The 19,276-nt window shown below is 42.2% G+C and overlaps 1 protein-coding gene across 1 annotated transcript; it reads left to right on the top strand.

Annotated features, from left to right (window-relative positions):
* The first annotated feature begins 351 nt into the window (after nucleotides 1–351).
* Nucleotides 352–14,171, top strand: CD83 (CD83 molecule). Its single transcript, XM_015854731.2, has 5 exons — nucleotides 352–1,196; nucleotides 1,355–1,485; nucleotides 10,519–10,732; nucleotides 10,824–10,927; nucleotides 12,569–14,171. Exons 1-5 carry the CDS (start codon nucleotides 1,154–1,156, stop codon nucleotides 12,722–12,724), a joined length of 648 nt encoding a protein of 215 aa, XP_015710217.1. The 5' UTR covers nucleotides 352–1,153; the 3' UTR covers nucleotides 12,725–14,171.
* Nucleotides 14,172–19,276: the final 5,105 nt, after the last annotated feature.

Below are 19,276 nucleotides of genomic sequence, written 5' to 3'. Positions count from 1 at the left end.
GCTGAGGACTTTTCAAACCGATTTGTCCTCACAAAGTTTTCTACAGGGCATTTGGCTTTAGGGTGCCCTGAAACCTGGTTTCAAAAGGGGTTGACCATACTCTCTGCACCCAAGAAATTTAACCAAAAGCCTCCTAAATGACTTCTTACCATCGTCTCAGTAGTTTAAAGAGATAATCCAGAACTCTTTTCCAAAAATAACACGCCATCAGCTTTCAGAGTTTCATGATTTGTAAGTGCTTCTGTGATCAACCTCAGACTTCCTCAAAAATTCTCCAAGGGGAAAGAGCTCTTGCAGATCATGAGGAGAGAACTTTTCTTGGTTTTTTGTTTTTTTTTTAAATTTTTTTCAGCTATGTAAAGGGGATGTCCAAACAGTTCCTCTGCTGGGAGCTGACTTGATTTGTTTTCATGAGGAAATTTTGCAGCATGTAATTTGGTAGAATTATGTCACTTGAGCTGCCCCTGCTTGTTTTGAAGATGACGGAACTCACTGGAAGTGATGCTGCTTCTTCTAAAACTTGAGTGCCTACACTCTCATGGAGGAGGAGATATGTGTGTATTGTTTGTAAGGCTCAGCTGTGTTGTAAGTTCTTGGTTAGCTGAGCCAAGGCACAGAACTTTACAACTGCTGCGACTTGAGACTACAGATGTGGTTTTGGAAATGTCACCGCATGTGGTCAGCCTTTACACAGCCACTGCTCTTTAAAATTTGCAGAAAAAATGTTGAGAGGGGATTTCAGGAGGCTGGAAAACCCTGTCCCCTGTCCTTTCGTCAGTCACTAAAGAGGTTCTTATAGTGCCAATTCTTGATGCCCTTCTTGCCAACCCAAGCACCCCACAGTCAACCTTATTTCTATTCAGGTCGATGCAGAGGGGGAAAAGAATAAAGGAAATAAAGGACAAGAGGCGCTACCAGTGCAGGCAGTTGAGAAGTGGGAGTGACCTGACTATCTGATGGGAGGAGTACAGGCTCCTACACGTAGGGATTTTCCCTGTGACGTGGGGCACCACAAGGTAAGACCTCTGGGGGATTCCCCAGTCTGTGTCCAGAAATATCACTGTAGAAGCTGAAGCAGTTTCACTCTGGTCTCACAGTCCATCCTGCAAAGAGGCACTGTGTTGCTGCTCTGTGATCTGAAGCAGCAATAACCATGGCTTCAGCAGCCTACGCTCTGCTCATCACCCTGTGCAATGGTAAGTAGGGAATATTATATTTTTCACTATTTTGTTTTATTTTATTTTATTTCATTTCATTTTTATTTATGCTCATTTTGGGGGGATATGTTTTGGGAAGACAGAAGGGATTGTGTAGGTGATCACTTATAACAGCAATTTGTATCTGTGCTTGGCAGTTTGGAGCTTGACCAATGGAGCTGTTGTAGCTGTCCCAGATGTTGTTGTGACATGCTCTGAAGAAGCTCTGCTGCCCTGTAAGATTCTTCAGGATTCCTCAGTCACCAACCAGGCAGTGTCTTGGTACAAAGTAAGAAAAAAAGCCTAAGTAACTTGAATAGTCTGCTTTGCTTTCCTACTTGATACTGGCTTCTCTTGTACAAAATAGGCTTTTTTTATGAAAAGGCATCCTTCTGTCAGTGCAGCAGAGATAAGGCAGCATTTGAGCTGATCATGGGGAACAGATGGTTTCCGTGTCATTGTAGACAGACTGTTTGAACATGACCCTTGCATTGCTCTTGGCCTGCTTTTCTATGTAACTATTCCTAGCCTGCAGGGACCAGAATTTAGGGATTGTTCCATGTACAGACTGCCAAACACTACTTCAAAGAGGAGACTTTCCAGGATTTTTCTTTAGAAATAAACCTTTAAACCTTATAACATCAGTGATGCTGTCTCTTGGTTAATCTTCCCCCAGAAAGGAGCTGATTTTCAGTTTGTAATAGAAGAGCTAAACAAACAGACACAATTACTTTGAAAGACTTGTTAGGGTAAACATAAGGGAAGGATGTGCAGAATACAGACAGAGAGCATGAAATTCTGAGTCATTTGTAGTGGCAAACTAAGTCACATCTTGGCTGCCCTGGCTTACCTGCAGTCTCCAAAGCAGGAGTACCCTGCTTGTTGCCTGTCTGTAGGAGAGCTACAAGGATCCATTGGCTAATGAGCAGAAGGTACTATTTACCACTTTCAGTATGAATTTCTAATAGAAATAGAGACAGAGTTGCCTACCTGTTGAAGAAGTGTCCATTGACTTGCTCTATAGAGACTGTATTCACATATCAGAGCACAGATTGAGTTCATAGTGTGTCCTGCTTAACAGGCAAAAGGAAGGTTTTGCCATGCCATTTCTGTTTCCCCACATGTTATTTCTGACAGGCAAGAACTTAATTTATCTCTGACAGAATGTAAAGCCAAAGCCTTGGCTTCCCCAGCAGTTTGGTCAGATGTAGTTTTAAAATTATTCCCCCAAAGTAAATTAATAAACTGTGCGGACATTAGGAAGTATTACTTCTCGGAGAGGGTAGTCAGGCATTGGAATGCACTGCCCAGGGAGGTGGTGGACTCACCGACCATGGGAGTGTTCAAGAAATGTTTGGCTGTGGTGTTGAGGAATATGATTTAGCTGGGAAGTATTGGTAATGGTTGGACTAGATGATCTTCTAGGTCTTTTCCAACCTTGATAATTCTGTGATTCTGTGATTCTGTGTAATTAGACCTCTGCAGCTGAATCTGCCAACATGTCTGAATTGCAGTGCAACACTAGGCACATCCTTCAGGGCCCAGTAGCAGGTAGGAGGGACAGACAGCAAACGGAAGCTAAGGGCCAAAAGCATTCTGAAACCCTGTAGGCCCAATTCAGGTTTGTCACATAGCTCTTTATAGCTCCATCTGGGCACAAATAGATTGCACGTGCAGGGGTTAGTGTTATTTGATCATGCCTGCTTTGTATACACCCTCCTTGGCAGCACTCACCTGTGCTCCCCCTCTTTGCAGCACTCTGTCACTCTCACTGCCCTGTCCCACCAATCTCCTCTCCCTTTATGGTATCCTCATCTTGTTTCATCTGCTTTGCTCAGGAAAGTGAGTCCTTTCAGTGTCAAACACAATAGGATCTCGTGCATTTCTGCTCTGCTGGCATTGGCATAAGAACTACAGGTGTTAACAAAATCCAATAATCAGCAATAGATGCCATCCACAAGGGTTGATACAACCCTTGTTAGTATGTCCTTCTGGTTATTCATCCCAGGGAAGAGATAAAAAGTAGGAATGGGCAGTTAATGACACTCCTGGAGATGCTAACCCAAGCCATGGCCCTACCCATAGCAGGAAGGCACTCTCAATGGGAAAAAGTGATTTGTCCATTTTGTGCTTGGGAAATGATGCTTATTCCACTTGTGGGTCTAGCTGAATGAGCATCATCTTGAAGAGAAGGAGAGTTACCAGGTGGCAAAACCCAGCCTTGGAATGTGCCCCCCAGACCCCTCTGCTCTGCAGTCCTCTGTGCTTGTTGTCCCCTATTTGTGTGCAGCTGTCCCCATCCTAAACTTCATGAGCTCAGGGGAACAGTGGGGTGTAACTAGGCTGCCCAATGCAGAATTAAGCTGTTATTTAAAAAACAACTGCTGAAGGATTAATCAATAAACACCACGTATACCCTCAAAGGGCTAATTAAAAGGTAATTCCTACAAATGGTATGAAATTTCAGACTGTAAAGTTTAAACAGCTGTTGGGCTAAATCTTTTGTGCGAGGTCACTTTGTACTGCGCAATAAATGGGAGCAATTAACCTTTGCTTCTGCTGCTTTAAAAAATTATGGCGACAGCGTTACAGTGCTGCACGTGCGGCTGCTTGCACAGGGTGAATGCATGGTGAAAAAAACCCCTTCCTACTGGCACCTCTACATGCTGCAACCAAGTAAGGGATACTTTTATATAGTTTTCTATGGAAAGGAAAGGAAATGGAAAGGAAAGGAAAGGAAATGGAAAGGAAAGGAAAGGAAAGGAAAGGAAAGGAAAGGAAAGGAAAGGAAAGGAAAGGAAAGGAAAGGAAAGGAAAGGAAAGGAAAGGAAAAAGGAAAAAGGAAAAAGGAAAAAGGAAAGGCAAAAAGGAAAGGAAGGAATAGGAGAAGGAAAAAGGAAAGGAAAAAGGAAAGGAAAGTATAAAAGAAAGGAAAGGAAAGGCAAATGGAAGGAAAGGAAAAAGGAGAGGAAAGGAAAAGGAAAGGAAAGGAAACGGAAAGCACCTTTTTCGAAAGCGAAAGGAAAAGGAAAGGAAAGGAAAGGAAGGAAAGGAAAGGAAAGGAAAGGAAAAGGAAGGAAAGGAAAGGAAAGAAGGAAAAGGAAAGAGGAAGGCAAGAGGAAAGGAAGAGGAAAGGAAAGAGGAAAGGAAAGAGGAAAGGAAAGAGGAAAGGAAAGAGGAAAGGAAAGAGGAAAGGAAAGAGGAAAGGAAAGAGGAAAGGGAAAGGGAAAGGAAAGAGGAAAGGAAAGAGGAAGGGGGAGGGAAAGAGAAGGAAAGAGGAAAGGAAAGAGGAAAAGGAAAGAGAAAAGGAAAAGAGAAAAGGAAAAGGAGGAAAGAGAAAAGGGAAAGGAAAGAGGCGAAAAAGGAAAGAGGAAGAAAGAGGAAATGTAAGAGTGTAATAGGAAAGAGGGAAAGGAAAGAGGAAAGGAAAGAGGAAAGGAAAGAGGAAAGACAGAGGAAAGGAAAGAGGAAAGAGAAAGAAGGAAAGGAAAGAGGAAAGGAAAGAGGAAAGGAAAGAGGAAAGGAAAGAGGAAAGGAAAGGAAAGGAAAGGAAAGGAAAGGAAAGGAAAGGAAAGGAAAGGAAAGGAAAGGAAAGGAAAGGAAAGGAAAGGAAAGGAAAGGAAAGGAGAAAGAAAAAGTGCTATGCTGTTTAAAAGTGATCTCTTTTACAGTTCTGTGTGAAGAAGTAATCGTTTGAAGGAGTTAATATTCTGGTGTCAAAGTGCAGCTGAAAGTAAAAAGGAAGCACTGCAGTCATCAGTTTCTTCGCTTTTGCTAACGTCTCATATTGCAAATAGGCACATGTGTTTCATCTGTCCAACCCCCAGAAGTATCCTTAGATCCTTTTTGATTGTTTGTAGGCGTGGGATCAAGTGTGGGAATAATTCTGTGCATTTATAACGATACCCATTAAGGGTGGTCCACTTGCAGGGACAGAGAGCAACCCATGTGTTATAATACCATGAACAACGCAGATGCTTTCCAGCTGAGGACTGAAAAGCAGGGCATAAGCACACAGGTACTGGCAATTGCCTGTGAAAAGAGTGGTTTGAATTTCTGTGGCCCATCTATGAAATAAGAATCTGGGTAACGAAACTTCACTTACTTTTCTGCCTCACAGTGTTATTGAATCCTGAACAGTTTGTCTTTGTACGGTACATTGAAAATGAGAACCACTTCGTAAAAACACATAATTATCACTTTACATCTAGCTTGAAAATCAAATCGAAACACACCCAGATGAGGTCCCAGTGGTTATTTAGTCACGTTGTTCATGTGATAGCCAGAACAGTCTTAATTTAAAACAAATTTTGAGGAAGAAGAGGGAAGGCTGCACCTCAGTGGAGAAATAACACTTCATATCACTTCCCCCCAAAATATGTAACTGTGGCAAAATTAGAGGAGGAAGTCATGTCGTAAAATAAAAGTAGATCTTATGGAAATGTCACATTAATTTCACCTCCTTTCAAAGGAAAGAGCTTCTACTAAATGTGTATAGCTATTATCTGTTAGCATAGGTAAATACGTTCCATATTACTCCGATCTAATTGGTAACATACACAAAGAAACACAGTCAAGCTCAGATGTCTATCTAGCTCCAAGTGGCTCCAACGCATTCATGACCGAGACTGAAAGGGAGTTTTGTTCATGACCAAAACAATTATTTTGCTTGTCATGACCTACTGCTTTGTGCCCTTAGCTTAACAAGTAGAAAGGCTCTGTGGCTGAGTCAGGGACTTTTCTGACCAGGCCCAGATAATGTGGCACATGCGATTCCATTGCTGTTGCTTTCAGATCTTGGGTTGGTTTTTTTTGTGTGTGTGTTTGTTTTTCTTCTAAATCACACTCAGAGTTCACTCACATTTGCTCACAATTGATGCATGTTTTGGTTTTGTTGTGTTTTTGGTGTTGGTTTTTTTTTTTTGGTGTTATACTTCAAATTTAACAGTGGTATCTCTATATCACACCATATAGGAACCACGTGAATGTACCTTCAGCACTAATCAAATGTGAAAGTGCTTTAGTGCTGCAAAATGCACCTACTAAGTGGCCTCAGCTCAGTTGTGATTCATTATACACTGGCTGTCAGGCATTGCCAGGATTCTAGATATTTTACTTTAGAAAATAAATTTCTTCTGGCTGGATACAGAGTATTTAGGTTTCTTTAGCAGTCAAAAGTTTAAGCCTGGTCTTTATTCGTGGTAAAATTTTACACAAAACTATTTTTATAATCATTCCACTCTCAGAAAAAGAAAATAGATTTACGTTAATGCATTCCACCTTTAAGCTGGCATCGGTTTTAGACCTGAAACATTATGTTTCAAATAAAAATTTGCTTTTATGGGAAAAGTGGATTGTATTGGCAGTTTGATTTACCAAGGAGCCAAAGTATCACCTTAGTCTGGGAAGGGTGTGATGAGAAAAGGTATTTAATGTGAGCAAAGAATATGAGTTGACTTGAAACCAGGTTACTCTCCCATGTACATGATAAAATTAAGTTTTAATTGATTAGTTAGGTGCAAGCACTACAGCATGGGTGAATTGCCTCTGGTTAGTGGCACAACCGTGTAATGCTGTAGACGTTTTCAAAACCACAGCTAAGAGACTGCCTGCTCAGAACAGGAGAAGGGCTCTTTCTCCCTCTTTCACCTTATTTTTAAGTTCCCTGGAGAAGAAATATTTGCTGGAAAGCTCTTAAATTTTGGAGGTGTTATTCTACCTATTTGTTGTAGTTCATCCAGTCAGAAACCAGAATGTCTCAGCTCAGTATTATTTTCAATCAAATCTGAAAATATTAATATCCCGTGTGAATATCCACACTTTCACTACTCTTACCAATAAGCTCCAGGTTAGGAGAAACTTACAGCAATCAGTCGACTTTTACCGACTTTTACCTAGAGAATCATAGAATCCTTAGATTTGGATGGGACCTATGAAGGCCATCTAGTCCAACACCTCTGCAATTTACAGGGACATCCACAGTTAGATCAAGTTGCCCAGCCTCACCTTGAAAGTCTCCAGGGACAGGTCTTCAATCACGTCACAGAATATATGAGAGGAAATCACATCCTCTTTGGATCAAATGTATCCAAGCTTTTGAGGACTGGCATAAGTGAAACTCAGTGTAGTAAGATAACTATAGGAAGCTGCTCAAGACTGTGCCCAGTTAGGGTTTAAGCATCTCAAACAATTAAGACTCCACACCCACTCTAGGCAACCCATGCCACTCTTCAACCAGCCTTAAAGGGAAAAAAAGGTTTTCCTATGATTAAGTTTAATGTCTTGAATATCAAGTTTGTGCCTGTGCCAAACTTCAAGGGGTTCTAGCAGCCTGTTTCCCCAGCCTCTGGATGGCACTGTCTGCTGTCACAGCCACCCTCCCAGTTTTGTGTCATCCGCAAACCTGCTCTGTGCTGACATCCAGCTCATCGGCAAAGGTGCTAGGCAGTGTCACCCCTTGGGGAAAGCATTTCTTCTCGTTGCTTTGGAGGTGATGAGGAACAACAGATTTAGCTTCCCTAGCTGACTTCTGAAAGGGAAGCGAAATACACGCAGAAAGCATTTTGTCATGAATTCAAGAAGACAGACCCTACACAAGTGGATTTCTGACACTTAGCAGCATTTGCTTCAATCCCTCAGTGCTTGTGTGGAATTAATTAGCTGGCAGCCTTGGCATTTACCTTGCAGTGTGCTATTACCTGAAGGAGACTCAACATGGGTTACTGTTGGGTGATCATGGGTGCCTGAGCTATGCAATGATCTATCTGGTGAGAGGCTGACTGACACTTCATAGGGGGTGGCAAACACTTTGGCATTTTCATGATTTTCATTAGGCTTTGGGGGGAAAATATTAGCTTGGATTGAGCAAGAGGCAGACTGATGACTGTACCGAATACTTCTTGGGCTTCCTTTCAAATGACGGGGCACGGGGCCTTCCCATGGTAACTTGCTCGAGTGTCTCCTCACTGCTCGCGGAATTTAAAAAGGGAGGCTTGGTGTGTTTTGATGAGACGGTAGGAGCCGAGGTTGTATCGGTTCGGGCATCGGAAGGGTTGCGGTGACCTCTGAGCAGCGACGGCCGCATTGCGTGTAGGGGCTGGGGAAATGCCACCAGGTGTCTCTGTAGCCTCAGAAATGCAGGGAGGCTGTAAGCGTTAAGCGGCACCGCTCTCGCCTCCATCTGCTTCAAGGGAAGGCAAGGTTTAATGGAGAAGGAGCAGCACGCAATCTTAGAATTGCATCCACACTCATGAACTGTTCTCCTCTTTCCCAAAGGCAAAGGGTCGTGACACCTCATCCAGGGCTCTCCTGATTTCTGCCCAGGTGAGGGAGCCTACGTGTAACCGTCTTTTATTGTGCAGGAAAGGCAAGGTTCGTGTGGCTTTGCAGGCTTTGCTCTACTTGGCCTTACATAGGAGTCCCTCTGGCCAGCCTGTCCCCAGGATGCTGTCACAGCATTTATCCTTAACTGTGCACCTCAAGAAGCTCTGGAGGCAATAAGCAAGCTCAGTGACCCCTCTAAAATAAGAAAGTCGAATCATAGGATACATGGACTTAGGTTTACTTCTCCCTTACACCAGCTGTGGTGATTACAATTGCATACAGAGTGATCAGAGAGTTTTCTGGTTCCTAGACCTCAGCCACAAGAATCACTGCACCATTTACCACCCTGGATAGCAATTATTAATGCTATCATTGATAATTATTATTATTTTTAAACAATCAAGAACAAAACAAAAACAAAAACAAAAGAAAAAGAAAGCAGCCAACAATAAAAGGAAATAGGACATGCAGTCTTGTTCTCTTTATTGCCTTATGGGCAGTTTTGCATTTCACTAAGGAAGGGGGTGGCAAAGGAAGGGAAAGTGGTGAAAATGAGATCTGAGGGAGGTCAACTCTATCCACTTAACTGCTATTGACCTACCTGTAACCAGAGCTGAACCCAGCCTGCACACTCAGATTGCTCTGGCTGCAGTCCTGGCAGCATGCAGGGCCTGAAGATATCACTGTCCTTGTAATAAGTGAGTCCCAACAGCCTAAAAGTCACCATAGGAACTGCTTGTCCCTGTGCTGCTTGGGGTCAAACGTAATAAAGAGGAGGAGCCGAGGTAAATTTAAGGGGGGGATTAAGAGGAAGAAGGTACTTTCTTCCCTCTTGCTGGGTAAAATGTGGGAAGTCCCAGGGAATTACTGTTATGTGTTTCAGCTATGCGCTTAGAGAACAGCCCCTCAAACAATAATAAAAAAAAGCACTTTCTGAGGAAGGATCTTAAAAGTAATGAAAATGTTGTGCTTTTGCCTCATTCCCCAGTTCCTAAAATGTTCCCCAACTTGCTGCTTACATTACGCCATTTTGCACAGAAGTACAACAGGCCCATATTTCTCTCCAGATCCCTGAGTATGTTTTCCTCATGCAAAGACAGGAAAGAGAAACCAGATTCTCCCAGCCTCAGTTGTGTTAATTTTGATAACTTCCAGTGTAACCCTTGCACTCTGATGCAGTAGCTATGCTGATAGAATGTAAGCACTGACATGCAGCCCAAAAATATGTCTATTAGAATAAAATAAGAAATAATACTAAAAAAACTTTGGCTTATATTTGTGATAGATTTGGCTGGAAAGCTGAGCCTTGGACTGTATGAGCTAGCTCTGGCACTGCTGGTCCATAGTAAGCCCAAATTCATTGCTAGGGAAACCTTCACAGAGGGCACGCTGCTTCGAGTTCCAGGGAGACATCGATGAATAAGAATGGACATGTACTAATTCAAACCCTTCTCCCATCTTTCAAATCAAGTTAGGGGTTCCTCTGTTCTTTGTGGTTCCCAGCCAATTGTCATTTTCAGCACATCCTATTGCCCCGCCATACAAGCTGTTCTGGGAATACACTTTATTCCTCCCGCAGCCTCTCAGCAATGCCAAGGAATGTAGCTCTTCTGGTTACAATTAAGAAATTCAACATACAAATGCTCCCAAAGCACACCAAAAAACCTGCGTGTGACCTTCACACAAATGAATCCAAATGAGTCGAAGCAATTTGTGTTCTTTGTTTTCAACAGAGAGTTGAGGGGAGGGAGAGAGTCCTGCTCCTCCAGAGAGGCACTGTGCTTTCTGGAGGCAGGTTATACTTTCTTTAATATCGTGTCTTTTTAAGCAAAAAGCCAAAAACTTTTTTGATTGTGAGTATGAATGTGCTATGCTCCCTTTTTTCTCCTCATATCTCTTCAGCCTCTGTTTTCAACCATAACCCAGCTTTAAAATTCTCTCCTCTAGAATGTAGGATGACACTGTTGCCCATGACCAGAAACGTCTTTGTGTTTTCCAGATGTCCAGAGTTGGCGACGAAATAGCATGGAAAGTCCTTGATGTGGAATCTGGTTATCCAAAAGGACTTGGAGGCTCCCTGCAGCTCTCCAACAACACCTTTCAACTGAGGATCAGAAACGCCACCAGCCAAGACAGTGGCACATACAAGTGCACTTTAGGAGAACAGATGGGAGACCACAACCTGAGTGGCATCATCACATTAAAAGTAACAGGTATCATGTTCTGTTAGCATTTCATGAAGATAACAGTTTAAAAATATTCTGCAGACACCAGAACAGCGTAACACCTCATTTTACATTTTAGGTTGCCCTGGAATAGAAGATGAAAAACTGAAAAAATACAAAACTGAGCTTTTCATGCTGACTTGCCTTGGGATTTTTTACTTGTTGCTCATCTTCTTTACTTGTGTAAGTATTTCCCTTTGTCATAAAGAAACCAACCAACCCAAAACACCAGAAATACCCTGCTCATCTTTTCTGCTTGCAGCACCTTAACAGAACCATTCAGAAGTTGGCCAATATACTTAATTTATAACCCAATCTTTTAAGTACTCACATAGTGTCTTCAAAGCCAGGTGAAAACTCAGGTGCACAAGGAACATAGGATGGAGCCCCAAAGAGATGCCCCATGCCAGAGGGGCATTTTTGTCAAGCTCTTTGCTCTTAAATTTCTATGTAATATTTTCGGAAAAAAATTAATGTGGAATCGAAATAGTAATGTTATAAGCAAAGGCAACCATTAATAGCTCATCAAGGCCTGAGTTTAGCTTGGAAGATGTACTGAAAAGTCAGTGTAGAAACACTGCAAGAATACAGAGGTTTCATGCCTACCCTCAATTCTTACTGGTAGCTCTGGAGAAGGTGGAGAGAGCAGGTTCACAGAAGCAAACCCATGGTCTATCTGTGATTGCAGTGAACCATGCACAAAACCCAGGCGACTTGCAGTGCTCATCTTAGAGTCATCGTGAACCTCGGTTGACTGGTGCAGTGCAAGACTAGCAGCATCTCTAAACAATGGTCTTGTTCCTCCCTCCCCCTTCCTGTGGGAATGTTTTGAGATAGAGTTACAGATAACATTGTTAACAACAAAGAGAAAACAACCCAAACATTCTGGGAGGACAAATTGAACTTTTTGCTGTCTATTTTGTATCTGCCTTATTGTTTTGTTCATCAGCAGATGAATCGTAACTGTTGATTGGAGAATATCTAATTAGCTGCAGCTAAATGCAGCTTTTCATGTACCTTCAGGGAGCAATTAAATTTATGCCTGTCTCTTTCTTAGATTGACAATCTTGCCAGTAATTTGTGCTGTTCAGACTAAAGTTTGACAAGATAAATCTTGTAGGAATTTGTTAGGATGAAAGTATGAAAGCAAGGATATCACTCAGAAAAGACAGATGCCTCTGTTCTGCTCAGTGTCCTGAAAGAATTTCAGATCTCTAAAGAAACCTCCCATTCCCAGAGATAAAAAAATCCAGTTTTATTGGTGCTTTTTAAAAATGCAGAGCTACATCAGAAGATAACTATTCTGATGGGATGACACATATCTTACTCCTGGGTGAGAGTCCAGTTTCAGGTATCAACCTAGCTTTCATCAGCAATATTAAAATATTGCCCTGTTTTCACAAAGGAGCTTTGTTATTTAAAATGTCTGTTAAGTTCTTACAGGTTGCCTTGTCCTCTCTGTGCTTAATCTCCGCTAAATTCAGTGGTGACTTTAGGTTTAAGATTGGTGGCAGTTCTGTGGCTTCACCTTGACAACATAATGAAAATATTTTGGAGACTGGCCTGTGTTGAGGACAGGTACAAATGCATTTGATGCAAAACCTCCTTGCATGAAAATATGAATTAATTAGAGATTTCTTTTTGTGACTTTTTGACCCACAAAACTCACTGACTGGCAAGAAGCAATACTTTTCTTCTATACTGGATGATTCTATTGACGAATAAATGTGAAAGATTTAATGAGTTAAGGAGAAAATCAAAACTTTTGAACTTCAAAAATGCTCTGTACACAATTTAAGCCTTCTTTTCCTTTTTTTCTTCTAGACATGTCTAAGAAAAGAGAGTATGTCTCCCAGTGATAAAAACAGAAGAGATTCAAAGCACACTCTCAATCTCATCAACGCACATGAAATGACAACATTTCGGGTTTTAAACAGTGGCAGCACATGCAAAAGTGGACTTACTTCAAGTTCTATATAAGTTGGCACTGTTGATGGCACCATAGGCTCATCAGTGAACGTATGCCGTGAGATAGATAGCAGAGTCATATGAAGAGGGAAGAAATGGTCATATATGGCCTCTACAGGACTGCGCGACGGTATGGGTAACCCGTCAATGATGTGCTTGTTCTGGGCAAGCCTTCAAAAAGCATCATTATGCACTACTGTAACTTCTTGGTGCTAGGTGGCTAACAAATGCCATTGCAGCTACACAACTGCTGTTAAGAAGCTGGTATCAACATTTTTCACTCTGCCGTGCAGCCCTCTTGTTCAGACAGACTACTCTTGTGATGTGAAGATTGGGTAATAAGGGCACCATGGAAGTGTAAAGGCTGCAGGTTAGGCTTGTCAGTGAACTAATCAGTACGATGAAAAGCCAGCTACCTGCAGTTGTCCTGGATAAATAACATCAACATTTTAAAATATTAGAATGACAGGTAAGCAGAAATGTAGGAAGGAAGAAAATCTTTCTGTACTGAGAAGAATCCTATCTCTGCAAAAGAAGTAGGGATGCACTTACATAGTGGGTCCATCAGAAATTCTCTAGAGGCATCTCTAGATGGGTTCATCCATATGAGGCTTCTGTACAACTGTTAACTTTAAAGGAGCAAAAATAAGAGGGAAGCAGCATGCAATTTTAAGGGCATGCAAAGATGACTTTCTTAGTGGTTTATAATACACAAAGTCAACTAAATGAAATGAAGCCTCTATCAGTCACATTGCAGCAGTAATTACCAAATAAGAAACAAACCATCTATATCTGTGAGATGTACTGAGTCAGCTGTGGACAAACAGGAACAGAAGATGGGGCAAATAAACACCAGCTTTTGGTGTTAACAGTGTGTAGTTTACATGAAACAAGGCTTCAGAGAAGCTGAATTCAGGCTCATGATACAAGGGTGAGAAGACTTGTCATTTTGGGCTGAAGAGGGCAAGTGTTACGTTGGAGGTTGAAATTAAGTGATCACCTTGACAGTGCTGCTGGTGAAGCAAGTAGAGTCTAGAGTGACTGTGGATGTTCATGCCACCATATGAAAATTTGCGCCATAACATGAGAACACAATTGATACCTCCTCAAAACAAGCCAGCCAAGCAAACAAAAACCCTTTGAAAGCTAAACTGCAGCATTAGGATTACTCAAGGCAGTTTGGAATTTCAGGCTATGACAAGGAGGCTCTTTCTATAATCCTTTAGCTAATTTTGAAGCGATGATGGGAGGAAAGCACCATGCATCACTCAGCAGCATCTCTGTGAGTGGGGTAGATAACTACACTGATGGAATCCGAGGGGCTTCTGACCAGAAGAATGGTTGCAAGGCGTATGGAATTTACTTGGGGCATGGTAAATTAATATCGCATTTGCTTTCGTATAATCAATTTTTACATGTAAATGTGTGTAACATACGTGAAATAAAAATTCAGAGATAATGTGCCGTTTGTTTTTCTGCATACCACATAAGGGAAATAATCCCAGAGACACTCCATATCAATTGCATTTTATTTTACAATCAACTTAATTACATCAAATAATGTAGATGTCTGATCCAGCCTCTTTGGTGAGAGAAGGCATGTGTGTGTGAATAATTGATTAAGCAATGGATAATTTCATGCATTTCTAAAGAATTAAGTTCATTTGAATTTTCCTCAAAATCCCACTTTCTATCCAAAGAGTGTTCCAAAACACCTGTCCCCTGCTGACAGTCAAGACATTAAGAAAAACACAAGGATGTTCCAGTTTACCTGTGTTGCTTCTTAACACAGGACATCGTCATGGCTGTCCTGTACGTTTAGATGGAAGTAATATGAGCTGAACCGTGAATGCGTAACAGCCCCCTAACTGACCCAAGTACTTTGAGCTTCTCCATGTGGTCAGAAACATATGATATCTGATTACTTTTAAAATTCTTTTTATATTTTTTTTTTGCTTTTTTATTTTTTCTCATTTTATTTACTGATTTCTTTTAGAGGAGGGTACAAGAGGCAAGAAGGGAAAATTCAGGTGATGGGTTGATAATAAATTATCAACCATGGCCAAAATACTTTTTACAAACTATTTCTTCAGATGTATCCATAGGATCAGATCAGGATTTAATGAAATAAAAGAGACTCTGTATGAACAACTGTGCCCATTTTTTTTTTTTTTTTGTTCTGAGCCAAACTGTCTACAAGGCAAAAGACTGGACTGGAGGCTACAACACTGGGAGTCAAATTTCAGGATCAGAAGTTTCAGGCTGGCAGATTCTGGAGATTTGCTGCAGGCCCTGGTGTGCTGTAGATGCGATTATGTTCAAGGCCACTTAAATATGTTAAAGGAATTTAGAAGGAGTAAGCAGTGATGAAGTCTTATGCCAAGACTATTGACTGAATTGTAGAGTTGGAAAGAAAAACACAGCTTCCTAAAGTGATGAAGGTGTTTGCAAATCTGGCATGTAAAGAATGTAAAGAAACTGCTATCATATTGTAGGACAAAAGCTAATGTTGGCTGAAAATAATATGAATGAGGACCAGACAACTAAAAGATAAAAAAAAATCCAATATATTACAGAGCCTTCAGCACTATCAAGAAGAGAAATCATATCTTGGCTGACAGTCTTACAGAGAGAGACAAACATTTCTCAACATAGCATCCTAGAAGAGATGGTCCTTTGTTTGCAACATGGATCTGTGCATCTAAACAGCCCGTTTCAAAATGACTGCCCAGCCATCCCACTGGGATGAGCTCGTGGACACGTTCTTCAGATTCCAGTACTGAAGGGAACGCATGTGTCTATTGCACAATCTAGAGGCTGTTTTGATTATACAGAATAATTTCTTTCTTGGACAGAAACAGTTGTTCTGTTTGCCATGACTCTTCTCATCAATGTCTTTAATATTCTAAGACATTAGCGTACGTGCATGCTGGCATAGTTCTTTATACTACTTTCTTACAACACTTTTTAGAATCAGGAATTCAACAAACCCAGGAGGTGGGAAATGCCATTGTCTTTATTTTTATAAACTAAACCTGAAGACACCTGGAAATTGGAGCACTTCTGAATCTGAAAATGAGCTGAGATCTCCTAACTATGCTGTGAGTGCCTTAACCACTGAATTTTTCTTCTTAATATTTTTTTGCTTGTTTTATATATATATTTTTTCAATGATCCCTGCCCCCAACCAACACCCTAACCTGTATTTTGGTACTGCTTTTTCCAAAGGTGAGCCATCTGCATTCAAAGATACCAATAAGCGCTGTATGTGAAATTAGGCATAAAGAGCTAGTTTGTATGCCTGTGATTAAGGAATATGCAGACAAACAGTGTAACACACAGGGAAATTACCCCAAAGAAAAATTGCAGCTGAAGCTAAATGAATATACAAAACAGCAATGAGGGAAAGCTAAAGGACATAATCCACAAAACGCTGAGCGTATGAGTTATAGCCCTGAGCTAAGCCTGATTTGTACAGCTGGCACTTACACAGCAGATAACCCAGGTTGACAGTGACCTTCACAGCACCGCTGCAATAATATTTGCTGGGAAGGCTGAACAGTTCTCCACCTATTTCTCCTGAGCAGGAGCTGCCAGCACGCTGGTAATCACCAACACGTGCCAAAGCAATCCCTGTGAACAGTACAGAAGCACAACCCTTTCTGTACCTAAATTTTTTCTGCCTTGGGTGGGATGCTTTGGAGGTACACAAAAGCAACAACTCTACCCCATAATCCAGCTGTGGAATTAAAGGCAAAGTGAAGGTTCTTCCCTCTCCTAACATCCTCTTCCTCTCCTCTCCTCTCCTCTCTCCTCTCCTCTCTCCTCTCCTCTCCTCTCCTCTCCTCTCTCTCCTCTCCTCTCCTCTCCCTCTCCTCTCCTCTCCTTCTCCTCTCCTCTCCTCTCCTCTCCTCTCCTCTCCTCTCCTCTCTTCTCCTCTCCTCTCCTTCTTAAGCAATTACCAGCAAAAGCCTGGCTCTTAGCTTATTTGGAGAACAGACTGCTGGGGAGATTAAAGAGTTACAAACAAATTCAGGATCACATTTTTTGGTTAACGGTCTGTTCCCTCTCATTTCCCTGCCAAGGCCGGTGTTAGTAGCGCTCTGCTTTTCGCTGACTACAGCTGATACTGCTTCAGCATAGAGCTGTGGGAAAAGCTCCACTAAAGGTTCCAGGGCGGTCACGTAAAACCCCAAAAATCCACCAAGGGAACGGGTGGTGGCAGGACTGACACGGGCCGATGCATGGGGTGGTGGGCCTTTGAAGGCTTCATCTTACATCCGAGCCCTGCAAGCCTTCCCACCCTCTGATGGAAAAAGCTTGCCACATCCTTGCAGCTGAGCTACATGTGCGTCTCTTATGCCATAAATGGACAGCCTGGGCTGAGTTTGAGCCTTTGCTCTGCTACAGTGATTCCAGACAGACGTCACAGCCAAAGCAAAACAAAACAAGCAAACAAGATTGAAGGTGAGGGGCAAGAACTGCGAGGAGAGACAGGAACTGAGAGTAGAGACAGCTCCAAAGGGAAATACAGACTACACAAGCCCAGCACAAACCTGAGGCTGGCTTTCTGCAGAGCTTTTCAGATGCGTCTGTGAAAGGAGTAAAACCACCCCGTAGTGGTTCTATTTTTTGTTTTTTAATTATTATTTTTACTTATTTGTTATTTTTAAACATTTGGACTGTGTGCCTCAGTCCTTTCCTTGCCTTTCCTTGGCTATAATTGGAAGAGACTGTGCTGCCTTGTATAAGAAGCAGGGAAAATGACAATATTTACACCTGGTTACCTACTTGGAGCCAAAAGGAAGTTTATGCCCATGTTGTCCTTCAGATGAGAAGACATGAGGCCTGAAATGCTGGGCATCAACATTAAGGAAAAGAGGTTCTGCTGTTCAGATAAACCAGAGTAATAGAGACTGGTAAGAACTGTAATAGAGACTGGTAAGAACTCTACTCTGCCCTGGTGAGGCCTCATCTGGAATACTGTGTCCAGTTATGGGCTCCCCAGTACAAAAAAGACAGGGATCTCTTGGAAAAAGTCCAGCGGAGGGCCACTAAGATGGTGAAGGGCCTGGAGCATCTCCCCTATGAGGAGAGACTTAGGGAACTGGGTCTGTTTAGCCTTGAGAAAAGAAGGCTGAGAGGGGACTTGATCCAGGTTTATAAATACCTGAGGTGTGGGAGCCATAGTGGTGAGGCTGGTCTCTTTTCAGTAGTGCGTGGAGATAGGACTAGGGGTAATGGGATGAAAGTACAGCATAGGAAGTTCCGCACAAATGTGTGGAAGAACTTCTTTACAGTGAGGGTGACGGAGCACTGGAACAGGCTGCCCAGGGAGGTGGTGGGGTCTCCTTCTCTGGAGATATTTAAGACCCACCTGGACGCCTACCTGTGTGACCTGGTGTAGGGAGCCTGCTTTGGCAGGGGCATTGGACTCGATGATCTCTGGAGGTCCCTTCCAACCCCTACAATTCTGTGATTCTGTGATTCTGTGATTCTGTTAATAAAAGTGCAGGAGTGCCTGCAAATGCTGGGGTCTAGAGCAAGCACCTGTAACACAAATGTGTGACAGTTTCCACCCACTCCCTTTTGCTATTTTCATCCCATCTGAATTCTGGCTCTGCCAATTCACTCTCACATCTGTTCTCAGACTTGGTATCAACGCTGATTTAATCACATTCCTTCCATTTACTGAGCTGGAAGTGCAGGGCTATTTATGAGCCAGGAGAAATTAACCCCTTCCCTCTGTTAGCCCAGATAGTGCTCCTCCAACACCATGTAGCTGCTGGTGGGCAGTAAGCTGATGGGGATTGCTTGCCCTGTGAGCAGAGCTTTACACACTGAAGCCTGTTCAGCCCAAAGGAGAGGTAGCTTTGGGGACACTGAACAGCAGCTCCCTAGTAGCTCTAAAGAGATTATCAGGAAGATGGACCAGCCTCTTCATGATCATGTTTGGTGGAAATGTTAAAGACAATGGATAAATGCTGAAATGAGGGTATTTTGGATGGCAGTACCTTTTTGCCCATGAGGATATCCAAGCAGGTTTCTCATAGAGCCTGTGTAATCACCATCCCTAAAGATTTCATGTCAAAAATGGCTAAAACCCTGAGCCACATGGTCAACCCCATACCTCACACTGCTTAGATCAGGAGGTTGGCCTAGACTCCTGTGGTACTTCCCAACCTCAGTTATCCCATCAGCCTATACTCTTCATGATCAGAGGGCCACTGTTAATCACTGCTCTGAGATTTCCATCACGGTGTGTATATACCACTCCAAGACATCTGCTCTCTGCCATTTTTGATCAATTGTATCTCAAAAAAATTGTGAACCACAGTATGAAGACCAGCTGCAAAATTGAAAAAGAATAAACTATTTTGTGCCTCAAAAAAGGACAATGAATTGCTGTTAAAAACAAGACAATAAAAATTCAGGTTAAATATGCTACTAAGGTTGCTGCTGATGGAGCTGGACACAAGCTGTTCTCGCTTTTCTCTCTGCCACCTTACACAGCTTACCCTTAGGCTCTCACCTCCATACCAGGTACTCGTATCCTTCTAATAG

The sequence above is a fragment of the Coturnix japonica genome, chromosome 2 (assembly GCF_001577835.2).
Source record: "Coturnix japonica isolate 7356 chromosome 2, Coturnix japonica 2.1, whole genome shotgun sequence".
In the NCBI taxonomy this organism is placed as follows: domain Eukaryota; kingdom Metazoa; phylum Chordata; class Aves; order Galliformes; family Phasianidae; genus Coturnix; species Coturnix japonica.
This window is presented reverse-complemented; position numbering and strand designations above follow the sequence as displayed.